At 36.3% G+C, this 19905-nt stretch overlaps 1 protein-coding gene across 3 annotated transcripts in view; it reads right to left on the reverse strand.

Annotated features, from left to right (window-relative positions):
- Nucleotides 1-768: 768 nt before the first annotated feature.
- LOC135689158 (uncharacterized) overlaps nt 769-19905 on the reverse strand; it is a 31590-nt gene continuing 12453 nt past the window's right edge. Inside the window, exons 11-30 of one of the 3 annotated variants that reach the window (XM_089110069.1) lie at nt 18847-18954; nt 18304-18450; nt 17693-17782; nt 16717-16797; nt 15980-16051; nt 15201-15284; nt 13312-13398; nt 13011-13082; nt 12772-12867; nt 11455-11942; nt 9633-11102; nt 8786-8902; nt 7956-8024; nt 7389-7488; nt 6747-6810; nt 6001-6092; nt 5393-5418; nt 4645-4805; nt 3930-4034; nt 769-3389 (exon numbers count right to left, since the gene is read on the reverse strand). In XM_089110069.1, the coding sequence (XP_088966195.1) occupies nt 3386-3389; nt 3930-4034; nt 4645-4805; nt 5393-5418; nt 6001-6092; nt 6747-6810; nt 7389-7488; nt 7956-8024; nt 8786-8902; nt 9633-11102; nt 11455-11942; nt 12772-12867; nt 13011-13082; nt 13312-13398; nt 15201-15284; nt 15980-16051; nt 16717-16797; nt 17693-17782; nt 18304-18450; nt 18847-18954 (3533 nt within the window). In that variant the 3' untranslated portion in view covers nt 769-3385. Of the gene's footprint in view, nt 3390-3929; nt 4035-4644; nt 4806-5392; nt 5419-6000; nt 6093-6746; nt 6811-7388; nt 7489-7955; nt 8025-8785; nt 8903-9632; nt 11103-11454; nt 11943-12771; nt 12868-13010; nt 13083-13311; nt 13399-15191; nt 15285-15979; nt 16052-16716; nt 16798-17692; nt 17783-18303; nt 18451-18846; nt 18955-19905 lie in introns of all 3 variants that reach the window. The other 2 variants (XM_089110068.1, XM_089110070.1) reach the window with 2 other exon arrangements.

Raw genomic sequence — 19905 nt, forward strand, 5'->3', positions numbered from 1 at the left:
TTACTAGCAAAAAAATTTTCTGGGTTCAACACCCATGTTACTGATTCGTTATATTTCACCCTTGTACTCTTCAAAGGACAAGAAAATTTAATGGTTTAGGTAAAGGGGAACTTCTTCAAGAAATTTAGAAAATATCAGAGTTATTGATAGATGATCCCTGAGCCAAATTATTCTATGAAAAGCTATTCTTAAAATTAATGTTTATCTTTCTTGAATCTTCATAAAGAAAGAAGATAGGAAGGATGTCTCCACTGGATAAGCCTGAAGAGCTGGACTATCATTAAAAGTCTGTAAATACGGGGGAAAGAACGGCTAGTGCCCCCAGCAATTGAACCTGCTCATTGGCATAGTCTGGGGAAGCAAGATGGAGCGGATGCCCCCTCCCCTATGGCAAAATCATTTTAAAAGGGGTTTTCTGGCGTTCTAAAGGATGTGGACCCCATTTTCCCTCGATAAACTCGCTATTGTCCCCCTAATTTCCCTCGATTAACTCGCTATTGTCCTCCTAATCTTACAACACTGGCTAGGCTACTGGACGTGCTGGACTTTCCACAGTTTCAAATATGCCCAGTGGCCATGCCTAGTGGCCACACCCAGTGATTTACGTCATAACTCTATGCCACCGATCAATGACATCACTTATCATTACTTTAATGCTAAGTGATTTTATGAACCAAGAGTCTCAAGAGACTTTATATGCTAATGCCCCTCTAGCTAAAAGTAGGTAAACGGTTTTGAATAGGGCTCTCTAATGATATCATAATTTCGACGCAGTAGAAATTTTCGTTTGCAGACAGCTGATTGAGACAAAAGTAGCAAGTGGCAATTGCCCTCTTGAAACATTGTAATCGTTTGCAGACGCTTCTATTGTAAGTCATTGTAACACCGATAGAATGCGTTTTGAAAACCTTGAAAACCGGCGAGAACAGAATATTGGAAATAGAGATTGTTACAGACCTTACAACATGAGGTCTAATTTGGTCAGTGATGGTGAAATGTGCGGTTTACACCCAAAGTCTGCTGAAACGCTGCTTTGTTGCAGACTTTTACTTAGACCCGAATCGCACAGAAAATTTACAAAGAGAATAATTGAAATGATTCGTTGTAGCTTTTGATCTCTACATGCAATTGAATTTGTAGACTAATTTACAAAGGGTAATTTACTAAACTATGGAAATTTCAACATAACTCTTTCTCTTTTAAAATATATACACTGTTAAATACTCACGCATGTTTCTCTCAGGTGCTTAATTGCAGACTAGTATTCAGTGGAAAGGTTTTTCTAAGAATCCTAGCAGTGAGAAGTTATAACGCTTCACCTCGTGTTAAACGATCCATATTTCGATTTGACCCTGCCAGTTTTGGAAGAAAATGGCTTAGCAATGTATTAGAAAAACAGACAAAAGTTTTTTTGAAAACGAAGTTTGATATAAAAGGCATATTCGGTTTTTCTTTATCGTAAAGTCAGTGGTGTAGCGAGGGGAGGCAAGAGGGGACAGACGCCCCCTAATGGCGAAAATCTCTTTGAAAACGCGTTTTCTGGCGTTCAAAAGGGTGTGGACCCCAATTTTCTCTTGCTAAACTCACTTTTGCCCCCTCCCCAATCTTACCACCCTGGCTACGCTACTGTTTGAGCAAAGGTGCCAACCTCAAAAACAACAGGGTCTAAAGTGACAAATTTGGTCTAAACATAAGTGCCAGTCACGGCCTAGGCAGCATGCTCAGCTGATCAAACCTGTTTTTCTTATAGACAAGAATTTAGATCGGAAAACTATTGTAAATATCTCCAATAAAAATGAAAATGAAATGAATAAACTAAAAACACATTTCTGCAAAATACTTGGATGCGAGTACTATATACTGATAGGCTACGGGCAATCTATAGTTGAATAATAACAGACAAAAAAAAGGCAAACGGGCTTTGGCTTTGACAATCGAGACATTTTTGCGAAAATAGAGTAATAAATAATTTCAAATTGAACACCTTCGAGAAACTTAGGAGAGGAGCAGTCCATCAAAAAGGTATCATTATTAACACTGGAAACAGGGCAGACTTTTGAACAAGAAGAAAGTCTGAAATTTAGCACCTGAAAGAAATTGAGTGAACGGTCACAAAAGCCTACAACGTCGACAACAAAACAGAAACAAACCGTTGAGTATGTACCGGGATAAGAAAATTAGCGATATTACTATTAGTAAAATAACAATTTCATACATTTCTATACTACGAAGCCAAATGGGAGGATGTTGAACCAAGGAAATATAGAAATCAAGATAAAAAAATAAACCTCTACAAACACATACCTTACAGTAATTTCAAAGCTGAACAGACTCTTTTCAAAAATTGCGTTAACAATGAAGAATTCAAATAATATAAATTTTTTGAGAATATTCAAATAATGCTTAATATGATGAAATTTTCCATCTTATGAAAATTTGAATCTATTGGCATTCACGCATTGCTACAATAAAACAACTACAATGTCATTTTTATCAATTTTAACTCGTGTTTTTTAGAAGAACACAGCAAAAACTGAGTTTTCTAGCCATGTGACTTTTCTAGCCATCTGAAATAGGAAAATACCAAATTCGATCCGAAATAGGCTATAACCTGGGTCCTTCTAGTTCTTAAATCTTTTTACTTTCCCTGAAAACTTTAAAACAAGTTCCTTCAATAATGGAACATAGCTATTGGAGTTTTAACCGTCCAAGTAGCTCGCAAGGTTTACCTGAGAAAAACATGCTATGGTTTTTTCCACGAATAGGCCACTGTGCTCGGATATTTAGTGGTAAGGTAAGGAGGGACAGAATGAAATCTGAGAGGTAAGATTAGTAGAACAAGTCAAGGCCCATATTGAGGCCTAAACATAGCCAATATTGTCCCCGCAGGAACCATGATGCTCTTCAAGGATTTTGAGCATCCAAGGACACATTACACTTCTTCAAGCACTGTATGGGTATTTAGCAATTTGTAGATAATCAAAAAATTATTTCTTTAGATCAAACCCACAATGAGGCATCTAATTTACATGAGAATGAAAATGAGAATATGATTCAGGTTCTCCACTTTGGCTCCTTTTATGTTTCCATTCACTGCCCTCCCCAGTTCTTTATTTTCTTTATGGAAGCTTTCCGAGTCTCTGCAAAAGCACGTGTTCAAGCTCATTGTACCGGTTTCTTCTCATTAGTTTCTCTATCAATTTGAAGTTTACCATAAAGGCGCAATACTAAGCACTCTTGAGTTTCCTCTGCCATCATAGTACCATCGTCGATTAACCATCCTTTTACAAGCAATATCTCCTTTTGAGAACTAGCCCATAATGAGCTGCACGGAAATAGCATCTTGGACTGTGTCTAAGATTCAGCCAAATCCAACATAAGTACTTCACCTAACGAAAAATGAGATACTGGTAGACTTAAAAACAGAACTTGTGACAGATCTTGTTTAAAAACATGCAGTACAGAATATTTTGGGGAATTGTAGCTAATTCAAAGTTGTCAACACGTATGCTATAAAAAAAATTGATATTTGATCAAATGGAAAATTCTCAAAAGGTTACTGTTACATCAAGAGCCTTGCATACTTCGTCTCCTTTAAAGGGCTCTTAAAGAAAAGTTTCTATGTTCTTCTTTGCAGCGATTTACTATAGATGTGAAAATTAAGAATAGTATAAAAGGGCAGATAATGACCGCTTGATTTTACTCTGTACCTTATTCCCCCGCAAAAAGTCTGTTGGCTTATAACCGTAATTGGGAGATTTGCCATTAAGGAAAGTTCAAAACGCTCCCGTTTACAAGTCTATGGGCTCATAACTAGCATGAATATGTTTGCGAGGGGATAGAGTAAACTGTTTGTTTCCCTTTGCTGTGCAACTTTGAAATTATGAAGAGAAAATAATAGATACAATCAAATAAAGAAGCTATTCAACCTTTTCCGTCGTTTTGGTGTGTTTTTTGACGTCTCAAGCTCGGATCTGCTATGATTGCGTTTGTTTCCTCTCTTTTCACTTCCGCTCTCAACATCCAACTTGAATCTGCAGTTTTGTTAAGAAATTTAGGACTACAGATGAGGATAAAACAGATTGATAATGCCCAGTTAAAATATTCGATTTCTTAAGAAAAGTGCATCAACAACAGTTGTTCCAATAAAAACACGTACAGCCGACAGGTCGCGGTTGTAGATGAACGAGAGTTGCAGTTTGATCACAAATTACCAGGAAAATTGTCACTTGATGTCTTGTTGAGACAAAACGATTCAATACAATCACATGATGTTAAAAGAATTCTGGCGCAAGCGGAAAAGTAGTAACAAGGAATTACATTGCTTAGCAATTCAGGGTTATGACCCTATAAATTAGGATTAAACTTGTTCTATATCTCTAAAGTATTTTAGAAGCATGACATAATAAAGAAAGACTTTATACAAATGTGTTAAAGAGCTAAAAATGCATGGTTATGCAAGTTGATAATTACTAATATAAAACTGTTTTAAAGTTTGAATGCGCATTTAAATTGGGACAAAACCTAGATATAACATTCTTTCATAAACCATTAAGCATTCTTTCATAATATTCTTCCCCTAATATATTGCTGTTTTAACAATATCCTTCAAGCATACAAAGATGAAATGTAATGAAAAGATACAGATCGGGCTCAAGCTTCTGTCGAAGGATTCCTGTCAAAAGAAATTCAGCAGTGTAGATTTGGTACCCAGACTTCGCTGCATTCTTCACTTCAGATTTGTCTTCCTCGCAGCTTATAATTAACGTCTTATCATCAACGTGTTTTGGTAGTCGATGAAGGGCCTAGAATCGTGATACGGCTCAATAACAATCAAAGCTAGGGGAATAAATCATTGGTCAAGATAACTGTAAGGATGATGATGGCTTCAGTGGAAGCAACGATAGTAGGAGTGGAAAAGGACTACCAAGGCTAAGGTAAATTGAGGTAGTTAGTACGGATAAGTTGGTGAATCAACAAAACAAAAAACAAACAAACTATGGTGGCTCTGCATCAAAGCGAGCTAAATGGCCTTAAAGGATGAAAAATTATAGGAACAGGAAAAAAACACGATAAAGTGGTGAGGTAGTAGAAACCAAGGTATAAAAAGAGAACAAGATGAAGAAAAAGGAGAAGAATGAGGAAGAACAAGAGAGAGAAGTGCAAGAAAATCTAAAAGAGTGAGGAAGAGCAAGAAAATGGAAAAGAGGAAGAAGAAAAGAAAATGAGCAAGAAGAAACAGTGGAAAAAAAGTGTTCAAAAGAAAGGGGAAGTAAAAGTTGAGGAATTGGAAGAAAAATTAAGAAGAAGAGGAAGAAGTGGAAAAAAGGAGGGGAAGAGGAAGGTGAATTTAAAGAAGGACAACGAGAAGAAGATGAGCGTAACGGCATACCTGTCCTCCACAACACTGTATAATGTCTAGAAAAATGAATGGAAAAGAAGTTAAGCACAAGCCCAAGTTAATCAATAAAGAAATTACTTGAAAATCAACATGTTAACCAATAATAAAAAGCTTCCTTGTTGATTAAAAACATCATTTCGCGTTGCAAAAAGCAAATATTGTTTAACATTTAAAATGTTAAAATAACTATTTATCATATTTGAGTTGAAGAGAGCAAAAATGGATTCGCAATATCTTTGAAATATCAAAATAAGAAATATTTATGATAAAATTCCATCTATGAAATGGAAAGAAAAATGATGCTTAAGATAAAATAATTTTCTGCTGCGGCGATTCATTTTAGTACTAAGAAATTTTGAAACGAAAGTAACTGATGTTGAAGTAGCAAAGTCGATGCAAAAAGATGTGATGCTTTTAAATGATTGTGGAATCTTCTTTTTAGCCTTATAGCAGCAATTGCTTTGTGTCTAAGTGGGAACCTAATGAATTAGTGATAAACATCTGCATAATGCAACAAGTTTTGTTTGCCAGTGTGAGACAAATACGCTAAATTTTATAGCGGGTAACAAGACATTTCGTTCTCAAGAATATGAATATACCTTTCATTTGCTTCGGATCTGGTTTGACATTCTTGGTTACATAGACGCTGTATTCGTCCAATAACTTTCTTTCTTTTGCAAGTTGAAGTGATCTACAGAAACATGGAAAACAAATTGATGATTTGAACTGATAAGTTGCGTTCACCAGCTGTAATTAATGAATTTGCCCAAAGAAATTAGCAACGTTGGAGGCACAGAGTCCATGATAAACATTTACACAAAACTTTCAAGACATTTCAGGCATAAATTGTTGCTGTTTTACATTTTGTTTTATGCGTTAATGAACACATACAAATCTAACTCGGACCTTCAACTATAAAACAAAGAAACTATTAAAAGAACTTCAATTTTTATTTATACCATAAAACTTTGAGAGAAGATTCTCATAAATTCGCAAAAATATGTTAGAAATGACACTGGAACCTTGACTAAATTTTATTACCTTTACCACCTTAATCATGTTTCAATTAAGAGTGTGTACCAGTGTGCAAGTACATCTATAGCGGCCTACAGCCAAAGAAGAACTTTGGTTCTTTCAAATAGGGCAACTTATTTGCTTTGTTTCTTTCTCCTTCAATTACTTTCTAATCAGAAAAAATACAAGCAGGAACCCATTGATGGTAGTTCCCTCTGCCAAAACATTTGAATTTAGTTGGTCAAATGAATGATTGTCATAACATTAGGTTCATAAATACTGAAAGGAAAGAAAAACTACTAAAAAGATGAAACAATGCTTTCTTTATTACCTTTGAAGACTAAAATCATACTGTTTTTCTGTTGATTTATCTTTCACCGTATATTCACCAGCATCTGAAAGTTAACAAAAACATGACATTTGTAAACATCATTAAAAAAAATCAGCAAAGAGAATAACAAAGTTGTCAAAGAGAATAAACCGATAAACTTGAAATTTCTTGGTTGGGCAACACCACTCCATATAACATCACTGAAAGGCGAGCATAATGGTCAAATCTACCTCATGAGTGGAAAGTGCAAATTTAATTTTTAAAACATGAAACAATTTATTGAAACCAATTCCAAACCAATTCTTGCCTTCCACGCATGTTCTACGCATGTTCTACGCATGCTCTACGCATGCTCTACGCATGTTCTACGCATGTTCTACGCATGATCTACGCATGTTCTACGCATGTTCTACGCATGTCCTACGCATGTTCTACGCAGGTTCTACGCAGGTTCAACGCAGAAGATCGTTGTTGGAATTCATTTGTCCACCTGTCTCAAAACCCATGCTGCTTATGATTTCTGCAGCCCCTGGGGAAAGTCGTTGGATGGTGGGCTAGGTGTGCTCCTGGCCCAAGTGGCAAAAATGAGTCAGGGTGCTCGGGTTAGAAAAAATATCAATTAAACACATTCTTCTTTCTTACCTCCAAAAGAGTTGTTTTGTTTGCAAACCGCAAGCCATTGTGGACCAACAATCGGTATGCCACGTGACAGGCAGCATAGGAACTTCACAGTCCTTCTTACCTTAAAATGTTTAAAAATAAAGACCCGTTATTCAGAGCACCAATAACTGCATAACGTAATTTGAGGAAGATATTTTCATATCGACGCTCGTTTAGAAGCGAATGAAAATAATGAAAATATTAGAAAAGTGATAATATTTCCAGCACACATATAACAAAAAGTTCGTGAAGAGCTTTTACGGAACTAAGGTTTTGACGAAACAGTTAGAGCCATAAAGAGCAGACAAATGCTGTTCAGTTTAGGCTTCTGCAATCATTCTTCAAGTAGATCAATATCATATGTATTAATAGGTAATCTAGAGAATACAATATTGTCTTTGAACGCAGCTTCATTCCTATGAAAGATGATTGGAATTTGAAGATATATTTTTGTGACCAGGACTTATTGAGTCGCAGTTCTGTTTGGTTGGCAACATTTCATTTATTAGCTGTGACTTTTTTCATAGAGCAAAGAATCATTGGGCCTACCTTATCAGTGACCAAATGTGTAGCCTCGTATACAGAGTCAGCGAGCTGGGCTCCAAGGACGAGTGCAGACTGAAATGAAAAAGAGTCTGATTCAACACTTCCAGCATTGAAACAGGAAAAAGTAAAATACAACTCGAAGATCTATTTTAGAAGACATATCCTTGATTAGGTCAATGATCAGTGATATTGGTACTGAAGATCTTCATGCAGATCTTGTTATGTGAATTAATTTTGACTATAAAATCAGATACTAGAGTTTTGATATGTGATAATCGTGGCCACATGGTGAGTTTTGGTAGGTGATAATCGTAGCCATATCTAAAGCTGTTTTGTGCTCTATTCAGCATCACATACTTCAATGCAGGCAAGGAAAAGAAACGCTGAAACGAGCCAGGGGTAAGGGAGCAAGCTTCACGACAAGAGGATTTTAAAAACGTTGCACAGCTGCAGGTTCTTCGTTCATAAATGGTTCTCTAATATCGATCTGCCAAAGCCTTTCAAAAATGGGCTCAAATTTTGAAGATAAAAAGTGTTAAAAAGTTTCAAGGAATTACGCCATTGAAACAATAAAGTCATACATATAATCTTCCTTGATAATTACGAAGATTTCAATGAAAGCCAAGAGATCTTCAACGAAAAGTGCACATTCGCCCCTTTGCTCATCCTATCAAAGGGCAAAAAAGATGGCTAACTCCGTCTCCCCCTCCGGAGATTCTGGTAATGTTTTATAGGTTTTCACGTCAAAACCTGAATTGCTAAATTTCATATCATAATGCATTATCTATCCATCATCCATCACTATCGATCTAAAACAGCAAGCAGCCCAATACCTTCTCAATGTTCTTGTCCGTTAATCCTGTAAACATTATTCTTGGTACTTCTTCTTTGGCATCCTGGTCTTTGTCTTCTTCTTCATTGACATTGCATTTCGTTGCATGACCTTTGCCCTAAAACAGGCTTATATTCACACTATGGCAGCGATTGGCAAATGGAATAAAAATGGCTTTGAAAAAATTTTGAAACATGTTACTAAGGCCTTTCGTCTGGCACTCTTCAGAGTATAAAACGCCAGAACAAAGAAAGGAAAAAGCTTTATTAACATGTTTAAAAATGTCTGCTTTCTTAAAGCCATGTTTAAATTCTGTACCACGAAAAGATGGTTTGTACATGGAATAAATTGTCTCGGTGTCCAAAACAAGTTTTGAACTTGGTAGAATTAACAGCCTTTCCAAATTATATATAGAAATTCCTTTGAGACTATTAGCTGCCTTTAAAAAATTGAAGAGAATTATAAAAAACCCTGGCAGTTCACTTAATAAAGCAGCTAGACACCTCATTCAAGGAAAAGTGGTAAATAAAATACACATCACAGCCACGGACAGGAGCGTAGGGATGTGTTTATGAATGGGATTTGGCACGAAGGGGTACCATATTGTATTCTAAGGTCATGCAAAAAGTGCACTTTGTGATTGCTGGGAAAAAACGGGGGCACATAATCCAGGGCCCTGGGTTTTTATGTCACTGGTTCTGGACACCACTGTTGAGATCAATATCTGATCAAGCCCCCTCCTTGCACTCAACGTCCGAGTATACCCTAATCAGTATAGTATTGAAAGAGGGGATGTAAAATCTTTCGTTTTCAGTAAAAGCCACGCCCATTATAAGTATAAACCATACCTTAACATTGGTTCTCCTTCTGTTCTTGCCAGGTTGATCTCCAGACAACGAGGTATCAACTGAAGTAGCAGAGTGTTCTAACAAAGAATTGTCTCCATTTTCTCGAGGTTTTTTGGTAATGACATCATGTCGCCTTGCAGCCCCTTCTACTGCGACTAAAGGCGCATCGATGTCATCTGCAGCTATATTCTGTTCATTGCTAGTTGTTTCTATTCCATGATCTTCCATCATAATGCTTTCTTGCTCAATAACACTCTTTTTCGAAGTTCCGCGTTTTCTCCCGCGTCCACTTACAGATTTCCGCGCGCCACGACGTCGGTTTCCCTCTCTTTCTGTTGCACCTAAAGAAATGTCGTTATCGGCAGTGGATGAATCCAGATTAATATCAGTTTTATTGGACTCATCATTTGCAGTACCATTGTCTCCGTGCTCATGAACATTCATACTCAAAGGCCGGCGGTTTCTACCGCGTCTGCTGGTAGATCCCTGGGCTTTATGACGTTCGTTTTCAACTTTATCAGACGCCATTACAGTTATATCAATATCATTAACAACTGAATCATTTTGAGCTTTAATGTCTTCTAATCTATTATCTCTAATTTCATCGTCTTCATTTTCACTCTCTTTAACATTATGGCTTAAAGTTCTGCGTTTTCTCCCGCGTCTGCTTACTGATACCGGCGCCTCATCAAATTTACTCTCTTCGATACCTGAAGCCATTGCAGACACGTCGATAGCTTTCACAGTTGAATTACCCTCATCATTAGTCGTTCTGGGCCCATCATTTTCAATTCTATCATTTTCTTTTCTTTTTTCCTTAACAGGCTGACTCGATATCCCGCGTTTCTTCCCGCGCGATATCAGCACCTCAAGACATTTATCATCGTCTATCTCTGGCGCCGTTACAGATACATCAGTATCAACTGCAGTTGCATTATCTTTAGCAAATTTCATTTCTAATCCAGCATTTTTTATTTCATTCTCTCTTTCCATAATGCACGTTCTCGAGGACCCTCGCTTTCTCCCGCGTCTACTTTTAGACTGCTGCGTTTCAAGATGACTCTTTTTGTCTTTCTTCTCAATACTTTGTTTATTAGCCCCAAGGCTGTCAGTTTCTTCATCGAAAGTATCAGCTTCTTCTTCCTCCTCAACCAAATTCTCTTTTATTGCACTACTGTCTGTAACAACACCAATCTTTTTTCTCTCTGACAGATTCCCTGATTCCTCGTCATCTGAAACTTCATGATCAACAGTTTTTCTTCTTCCCCTTTGGCTTCTTCCTCTCTGCCTTGTTGTTTTGGAAACACGTCTACTCCTTTTCAATTTGGATTGTTCTTCGGTATCTCCATAATCTACAGGTTCCTCTTTATCAACAAAATCATAATTCTGGTTCCGTTCGATATCATCAGTGTTAGGCTGACCACTCCCTGTCGATATTGCTTTATCATCTTGTGAGATTTGTTCAGATATCTTGAGCGAAAATAAACACAAATTAATGGCTGCATGCACAGTAATGTTGTTTAGGCAAAGGAAATTTGGAGATTGCCAAAGGAACAGTTTTATACCTATTTGCTTATCTCAATCAAAAAAGGAACCTTTGGAGCATTTAACGAAAGGGTGGCTAAATCTGCAACGGCCAAATGCAAGATTACTCTTGTATTGCGTTAAGTACCGTTTCTAAGCCATTTTTCGATCATTCATTTTTGTATCAGTTTAGAAGTTTTTGTCCCCTCTCCAAAGCTTCCTTCCGCGGTCCCTGAGTAGCGTTACCCTTAGCCAAATTACAAAAGGCTTACTGTCAATAACATCAAAAACTACTTACAGTTCTTTTGGCCCTTTGCTTCTTCTTTACTGTCATGGTCTCTTCAGCCTTTGCCTTTACTCCTTCGTCGTTACTTAGTTGGACCTTTCTTGCCAGTGACCGTCTTCCAATATTGGTATTTTCATCAGCCTCTGCCGTCATCGACTTTGTCGCGCGACGTGGTCTACCTTTTTTCAAGGAGCCTTCATCCTGACCTGAATTACTAACAGCAGCACCCAGTTTAGGCCTCCCTGCTTTCTTCGCCTTAACCTTCAGCTCTAGTGCTTCATCTTCCCCAGAATTTTCCTGCTTCTCTTCACTGTCATTCTCCGCGGGGTCTCCTTCATTCTCCATTGGTCTACCTTGTGACCATGTTACGGTCCTTCTTGTCTTTGCAGCTCTTCCGGAAAGACTTCTACGTGGCGGCAACATATCGTCGTTTGTTCCCCTTTTTGGAAGATCGTTAGAAGACAGACCATAGGCTTGCGTAGCTTGATCCAGATCTTCATCTAGAAAGAAAATACCATAAAAGACCATTAACGAATAACCATGTCTCCCAAATTAATAAGCATGGCTTCGTTAGAAAATCCATAGCCTTCGAAACAGGAATCGAGGAAAGAAGGCCTAATTAATCGCGTGTAAAAATGGAGTCAAATAATTACGTCTTGCAAAGGAAAATGCATTGTTCTAGTTTGTACTTGAGCAATAAAACATTTGAAAATAGCCCATTCTCCAGCCACCCTCCTCTAAACCAAAAACCAAACAGATCATTCATAAATTACCTATCCGGCTAAAGGTTTAAATGATGAGGTGTATTTCTAAGAGAAGCATGGAGGCAGGGGAATAACAAAATTGTGAGCCCTATACAGATGTCTTGGCAACCGATTCTAGCAGATTGGAAGCACAATTTTGCAAAGCATGGCGAGGCATTCGAAGGGTTAAATCAAGTCTGAATAACATAATAGATAGGATATATTTATAATCATGTTTATACTTATTAGAAACATTCATATATATAACAGCAATATAAAGTATAACCGCATATGGTAAGATGAATAGAAAAAAAGCGTAAAGTATTCTTTGCCTAGTAGAGAAAAAATTAGCGTCGATACTATACTGAAAAGCATGCAACCATTGTTATTGCCTCACCATATAAAAAATTGCTTTGCTTAAAATATAAAGGCATATAGGCATTTTTCAGTGCAATTGAGTCGCAATCTCCAAATCTTTTTCCCAAAAGTTTGCTGCAGTATAAACAAAGAGTTTCCATGTATGCTAAATCAAAGCGACACAGCCCTTAAATCAACCAAAAAACCCTGTTTACATGTTTAAAAGTACCTGTTTCTTCGTTATCAGATTTTTCAAGATACTTTTCGTCAGCCACATTTGCAGCATCGGAGACACCGTACGCTTGAGTTTCAAAATCATCTACAGCTGAAAAAGTTATTTTGAACAAATTGAAAAATATAAATATCAAAACGGTATCTTCAATAATATGTTACACGATAATTAGGTGATGAAATATTTCAGCAGACTCGTGTTGATAACTGATGAGATAAAGGGAGCTAGAAAAGTACCTGTATCGTCATCATCATCTTTGTCAAATCTTGCTTTGGTCAGGACTCCGTAAGCCTGGGTCGCAAGTTCATCTACAAAGCAATAACAAGCTCAACAAAAAAGATTATACATACGGGATATTCAATCATAGATGAAGGAATGCTTGAAGGCTCATTGCTAACAATGAGCCATTGCGCTACGCAAGCATCCCATAATCCATTTTCAGACAATCTTATATACAAAAATAAAAAGTTTCAGGTTAATACAAAACATCTTAATATACTATCATGACAATATTTTGGTGCTTTTTACAAGTCGTACCTGTCTCCTCACTGTCAGATTTTGTCAGATATTTCTCATCCAATTCTGTGTTGCCAAGAATTCCATATGCCTGAGTTTCGATATCATCTTTGATAAAAAACGTTATTGCAATAAGCATAACAACACAATGTCAGTACGCATTAATTGTACTTGTAATCTATGCAAGGAATATGTTAGCAACATCGGTTATATTTGATTTATATTATATTTAGCGCTGGTAATTTAAATTAGTTGGTTTTAATTAGCTTGTATGTATAGCTAGAGATTGTACCAACTTTAAATAAAGAAAGAAAAAAAAATCAAGTTATTTATCACGACTGTAGAATAAAATAAATGATTACAATAAAAGGAAATAGAAGGTGATAATAAGGATCGATCTAAAAAACTGAAAATTCTACCGTCCTCCATGATTATGGGGATTTGTTAAATACCAACAAACGGCCAACTAACTGAAAAATGTCATTCAACTGAGAAAACTTTGAATGGAATTCCGCTGCATCCATTGAAACACCAAAAGGGTGTGATTGTCTTTAAATCTAGCAGAGTTCTTTCAGGCTATTGAAAGGGGCCCCTTAATATTTTTGCGTGATGCGTTATTGGCCATATTTTCGTGCGTGAATCGTGAAAGATCGATTTTTTATGCTTGATTTCGTGAGTTGAGTTAAGTTCTACGTGAAGCGTGAAACATGAGTTTTCCTTGCGTTATGTTGTGAAAAGGCTTCAACCATCCGTGCATTCGTGAATAAAACTTTGATTGATAATTTAAAAACTGCCTTAATTTGGTGCGTAATAAACCAATAATAGTTAAATCTCAAATTAGTATTCAAAGTTTGAAAGTAGTGTTGTAGTCATTCAAACAGGGCTCTGATGAGCAATAGCTGATATAACATCTATTGTTTGCGTGAGCGTGAAAATCCAATTTTGCAGTGCGTGAATGCGTGAATCACAACCACTATGAGGGGGGTGGGGGGGCAAATGAATACTGCCACACTAGTTGATCCTAGATGTATCTTAAAGGCAACATTTACAAGCACGTATGATAAACAAAGAAACAGAAGCATATTAGATAGCCAATGTTTGTAGATAACACTGAAATTTGACTTCATAATTACTGCTAACACCATTACTGTTGACTTCATAAACACCATTCCTGTGCACAAGAATCCTACATGATAATAGGTCGAGCCTTACCACTGAATCATTCTTCGTACGAGGTTTATGGGTCATTTTGGGTAATGGGAAGTTCCTTTGCTAATTCTAGGCGTATGAATGAGGAAGTGTGGTCACATCGAGGAAAAGAACAAAAAAACTGCTTGATAAGTATAGCTTCTCATTGTTCTAAAACTCACAGTCGGCAGGTAGACAGCAACAACTAGGTTAATTAGGTACTTAACCTCCATGGATGGGCATTTCGTGTAATGCATTTATGAAAAAGGAATAACCCAAGAGAGTCGTCAAAAATTAGTTTCATCGATTAAAGCCGGCAATCCTAGATAGACTGTGCAGTGATTGTACACCACCCCCCCCCCCCCCAGTTCAATAGTGACATCCTTGCTATATGCACCAACTTTGCATTTTGGGAGGGAGGTTACGTGGTTAGGGATTTGTCTATACAGCTGTTTCAAATAAAGTGATTTACGAGAGAAAATAATTTACGTATATTTAATTGCAAAGAAAAAATCTTCCATGCTATGAAATGTATCAACAACATAAAAACCTTTGAAATTCACTAGCAATGATAAAAGGTAAATTTCTATTTGCAACATTAACTTGCCAAAGCTAATGTTATATAGATCTAGAAGAACTGATGACCTGAATGTATGTTAAACTATCAACATTACATTATATCATCAAATTCTCAATATTTGCAAATAAATTACCGATATTACTGGTTTCAGTTTCCACCCGCTTGGCATCCAGTCCTGGTTTGTTTTCATCTGAGAGGCCATAGGCTTGTGTTGCACAAAAATCGCCTGATTGATAAGACGTGATAAAAGTAGCGTGATACAGCGAATTTTCTATGTAACAGACATCTCTGTGGCAAAAATACTGCCCAGAGCAGACAGGTAACTGTTTTCTGAAAATGGCAATTGTTTTGCAAGTGAATAAAAGAGGGGGAGGGGACGAGGGGACATGGAGCCGATATATTTGCTGGCTGTGGTGAAAAACCGACTTTTTTGAGGTTTCTGTAAATAACCTTCAAGTTAATAGTAAAATTTCTTCAGGCTGAAGATTGCTTCTTAGGAAGTTTTTGTTAATTGGAGGAGTCTATTATTAAAAAGTTCACGCAAAAAGAAGGTGCTTGTTACTGGATGCTTCTAATGATTGGGTGCTTTGCAAGTTACTGGGAAGTGATAGCTATAAGGAGGAGCCTGTTTTACAACTGTTTCCTCTACTTGGACTTTCCAGTAGTGACGTTTCTTTTAATTGGATCTTTCAAGCCCTCAGAAAAAGCTGAATGATTTGAATACATTTTTGGGCCTTGCAGAAAAGGCTATGCCTCAATTGCTTTGAATTTGCATAAAACTGAAAAGTTTGCATTCTGAAGAAGTCATGAGTTGGTTGTGATGAATTGAAGTGAAATATCATTGAAATGGAAGTAGATATGTATAAAATTAGAGAAGACTCGTGTTGATAATCGATGAGATAAAGGGAGTTTGAAAAGTACCTGTATCGTCATCATCATCTATGTCAAGGCTTGCTTTGGTCAGGACTCCGTAAGCCTGGGTCGCAACTTCATCTACAAAGCAATAACAAGCTCAACAAAAAAGATTATACATAAGGGTATATTGAGTCATAGTTTAAGGAATACTTAAGATTTTGCAGCCAAAGTGACGTAATAGAAGCAAAAAGGCACGTGGGTAATGGAGATGGAAGATAAGACGCAATGTAGAAAAAAAAAACACTGGTGCAGTTTTAGAAAGGAAAGGGGAGAAGACAGGGGATGCTGATGATGTAACAGATAATTGTGAAGAAGCAAAGGCGAGAAGAAAAGACAAGAAAGTGAAAAGGAAAAAATGCTACTGCAATCTATAAAACAAAACGGTGAAATGGCCATAATCTATTCATAGAAGAAAAATTAGTGAAATGGCTTGCAACACAATAACGAAAAATCGCTGATAAAACGGCTTGTGAAAACCATTTGTTTTAATAAAAGTTAGTTCTTTATTAATAGTATCACTTAAAGCACATAGCAAGAAGCTTTGGAAATTTATTTCGCCATTACAGTCCTTCGCAAAACACAAAGATGCATATGTTGATGAAAATTGTGCGTCAATAAACATATAAGCTATAATGCACTTAGAGCTGATCATGATGTATTTAAATCTCAATGATATGAAAACAAAATGAATATTATTTGAAAACTAAAAAAGATTTGATCGAATAACAAACGGATTTCGCTACCTGTCTCATCTGTATCAGCTTCCAATGAATACGGAATAGTTTGCTGGTCGAGAAGACCGTAGGCTTGTGTGGCACACTGGTCTATTTGTAGGAAACAGAAGTGAACTAAAGGACAAGACATTTTGTGACTAAAAATAATATGCAACATTTTTAAACATTCGTAAAACACACTAATTAATTGCAGATACCAGTTCTTCAATAAAAACTGCATTGAAATTATGAATTATTGAAGTCTTTAGATTTTCAAAATAGATTTAAGGTGAAAGAAAAATTATCAGTTATTAAATGAACTGAAAGTGACAAACAAAATCTTGGACATTTCGTATTGTATCGTTGACGTTTATTTAGGATACGAACTTCTGTTCACCTTTTTGGCAATTTCTGACGTTTAAAACAAGGAAGAAAGTAGTGGCGAAAAAGCACCACGAAGCAATAAGATATTTCCTTGTTTGTGTTATCTTTAATTTTCGTAGCACAAAATGCTGATAGCTACTATAAAAATTATTATTACTATTACTTATAGCAATTAGTATAATGAAGATTAGAAACTTTTGATCACTTTATGGAAATATTATAGTGGTGAATTCCAAATATTGGCTGTACCAATTCCGATGACAGAACATTTCATTGATAGACGTTCATGAGCATACAACAAAAACCAACATATAACAAACAAATCAATTAAAACTGCAGGCTTACTTTCGCAATTTGAACAAAAATGAAAAACCTGATGAGAATGATTAGTATTCAAAACTTAACAATTCTTACTACAGAGCAAAACGCATGGAAAAGCATTAGAAGCAATTCCCCAGAAACAAACTCTATGCTCTGATATGTAATTCTGTTTGTAATAAACTTAAAGGACATTTATAAGAAACTGGACAGCTATGGGTTCTTATTTGTGGGTTCTTACTGTGAACAAATTCAAAAGCGACTTTGTTAAATTAAGCCTTGATTGCCTCTACGAAGGACTAACCTGCCTCGTCAGCATCACTCTGCGACTCCTCGATAGATGGAGCGCCTTCACACAACAAACCATATGCCTGAGTGGCATTGTCGTCGTCCTCTGCAAATAAATCGCATTTATAATGATGATGGTGACGTAATTGAGAATATGAATGGTGGGTGCATGCAGCTATCTTGATGGAAAGGGACGTGACAAAAAGTGAAGAGACATTATACGTGAAATGAAGAAAAACTAATCAAAAAAAACGCTTTTATGTATTCGTGAAAGTTAAAATTTAAATGTTTACAAGATTTGAAGTTCTATTACCAAAAAATCATTTTAACTAGTGTCTTCATATTAAGGTGAATATCACTCAAATTATACAAGCAAATGGAATGAACAAACTTCTCCTTTTGGTAGACACTAAAGGATTTATAAACACTGTCCGTTCATAGAAGGTTTCAATTTTGGAGGGCTTCCTCAACAGGTCTCTATTTATCGAGAAAAAAAATTGCACGCTGGTTTAATATGTTAGATATATATGCATGGAGAAAAAGTAAAGAAGGAACGTTCTTAGTAGCAAGGCTATATGCGAAAGAGGCTCCTCTTTTTCTTAGGCAAAAAAATTAAAGGAAACGCACCAATGCTTGATTGCTCAACTGGTCTTTTCGATCTAGGGGTTTTGATGTTGCTTGAATTTTCATATAAAATAGTTGGTTGATCTTCGAGAGCGTAAACTTGTGTTTGTCCATCTATATCGTCATAGGGTTGGGTTTCCGGAACAAATGCTGCAATGGCCAATGGTCAAATGTCTCTTGTAAATATTGGCATTACAAGAAAATAACAAGTCAATCAACGTGCTCATTACATTTTCAAATGTAGAAAGTTGAATAATTGTCTCTTGAGAGAACTGTCCCAAGGAGAGACGGATATCTAAGGAATGAGGTCACCAAAAACAGGGACACATTCGAGTAGCTCGTTGGCAGTGTTTTGATAAAAAAGTACTGAAGATAAAATTTTCATCTAAGAAATACACATTATCTTTAACTACCCAAAATTTGCTTCAATACAAGTAGGGATGGACATCAAACAGGAACGCAATTCTAGCACCCTCTCCATACACTAATTCTAGCCAACGGCCACTAAAGTATCAACAAGGCCCATATTATATTAATAATAAAAACCTTCGTTAATTGGAACATTCTGCTCGTTGTTGGATATTGACTCATTCATTCCGTAATCTTGTGTTTCAAGATCATCCAAAAAACCTTGCTTCTTGACTTTTCCAGTCTCTAAAAGGATAACAAGATATTATGAGAGTTTTTTCTCTAAAAGGAAAACGCCAAGCATTTACGATGCCAAAGAACTTGTCATTATTCTATACTGGCTTAAAACTTACTCGAGGAAATTGGAGAAAAAGGATGGTTAATATTATTTCTCTATAGCATTCATTATTTCAATGTATTTCAGGGTGTTATACGTCAATGAACAATGATTAATTAAATATCGACTTTGTACATTGAAAGTCCAATGTAATTTCGACCTTTCAAGCATAACTTTTGAGTTAACTTTCATTATTTCAGTTTCTCTTTGCGTAAATGCTTGGCTACGGACATGTAAATATGTGTGAATTGTCGAGGACAAACATAAAAATGTCTTTATATAGTGTAGAGAAAATATTTTAACTCAAAATGGCCGAAGATTCTACACGATCAGAAAAACCCGGTACCAAAAATTGGCATTTCTGCATTCAAATATAAATTGCAAGTACATATCAACTGATTTATGCGCAATAGCTACATAAATATATAAAGGACACCAGTTGGACTAGAATTACTGTCCACTGTAAAAAGGTGTTCATTTGCTAGAGGTTTCTGCTTTATGATGGCCGGAACGAATGTTTATGAAAATATTACTTGTTCTCTCATTGAAATAGTACAGTACTAGAAAGTATCCGCTTTGAGAGATTTTGATTAGCATCATTATCGTCTAATCTTTTTAGGGCAGGCATTTTATTTGGAATCAAAGCTTTGAAATCAACTACGTGCAATAATACAAATAAACGACACTGAGGCAAAGCATTGGAAAGATTTCTTGGAAATTTAGTCTTGAGATATAGGAATATAGTACAAATATTGTTGTTTTATTTTCTGTATGGAATTCTATGATATTTGTGTCTCTGGTACAGTCTGGTACAGAAAGATATTACAGGAGACAACCGATCCATGAAGTCAGAAATATTC

This window comes from Rhopilema esculentum, chromosome 9 (assembly GCF_057945365.1).
Source record: "Rhopilema esculentum isolate cy_ngs chromosome 9, ASM5794536v1, whole genome shotgun sequence".
NCBI classification, from domain to species: domain Eukaryota; kingdom Metazoa; phylum Cnidaria; class Scyphozoa; order Rhizostomeae; family Rhizostomatidae; genus Rhopilema; species Rhopilema esculentum.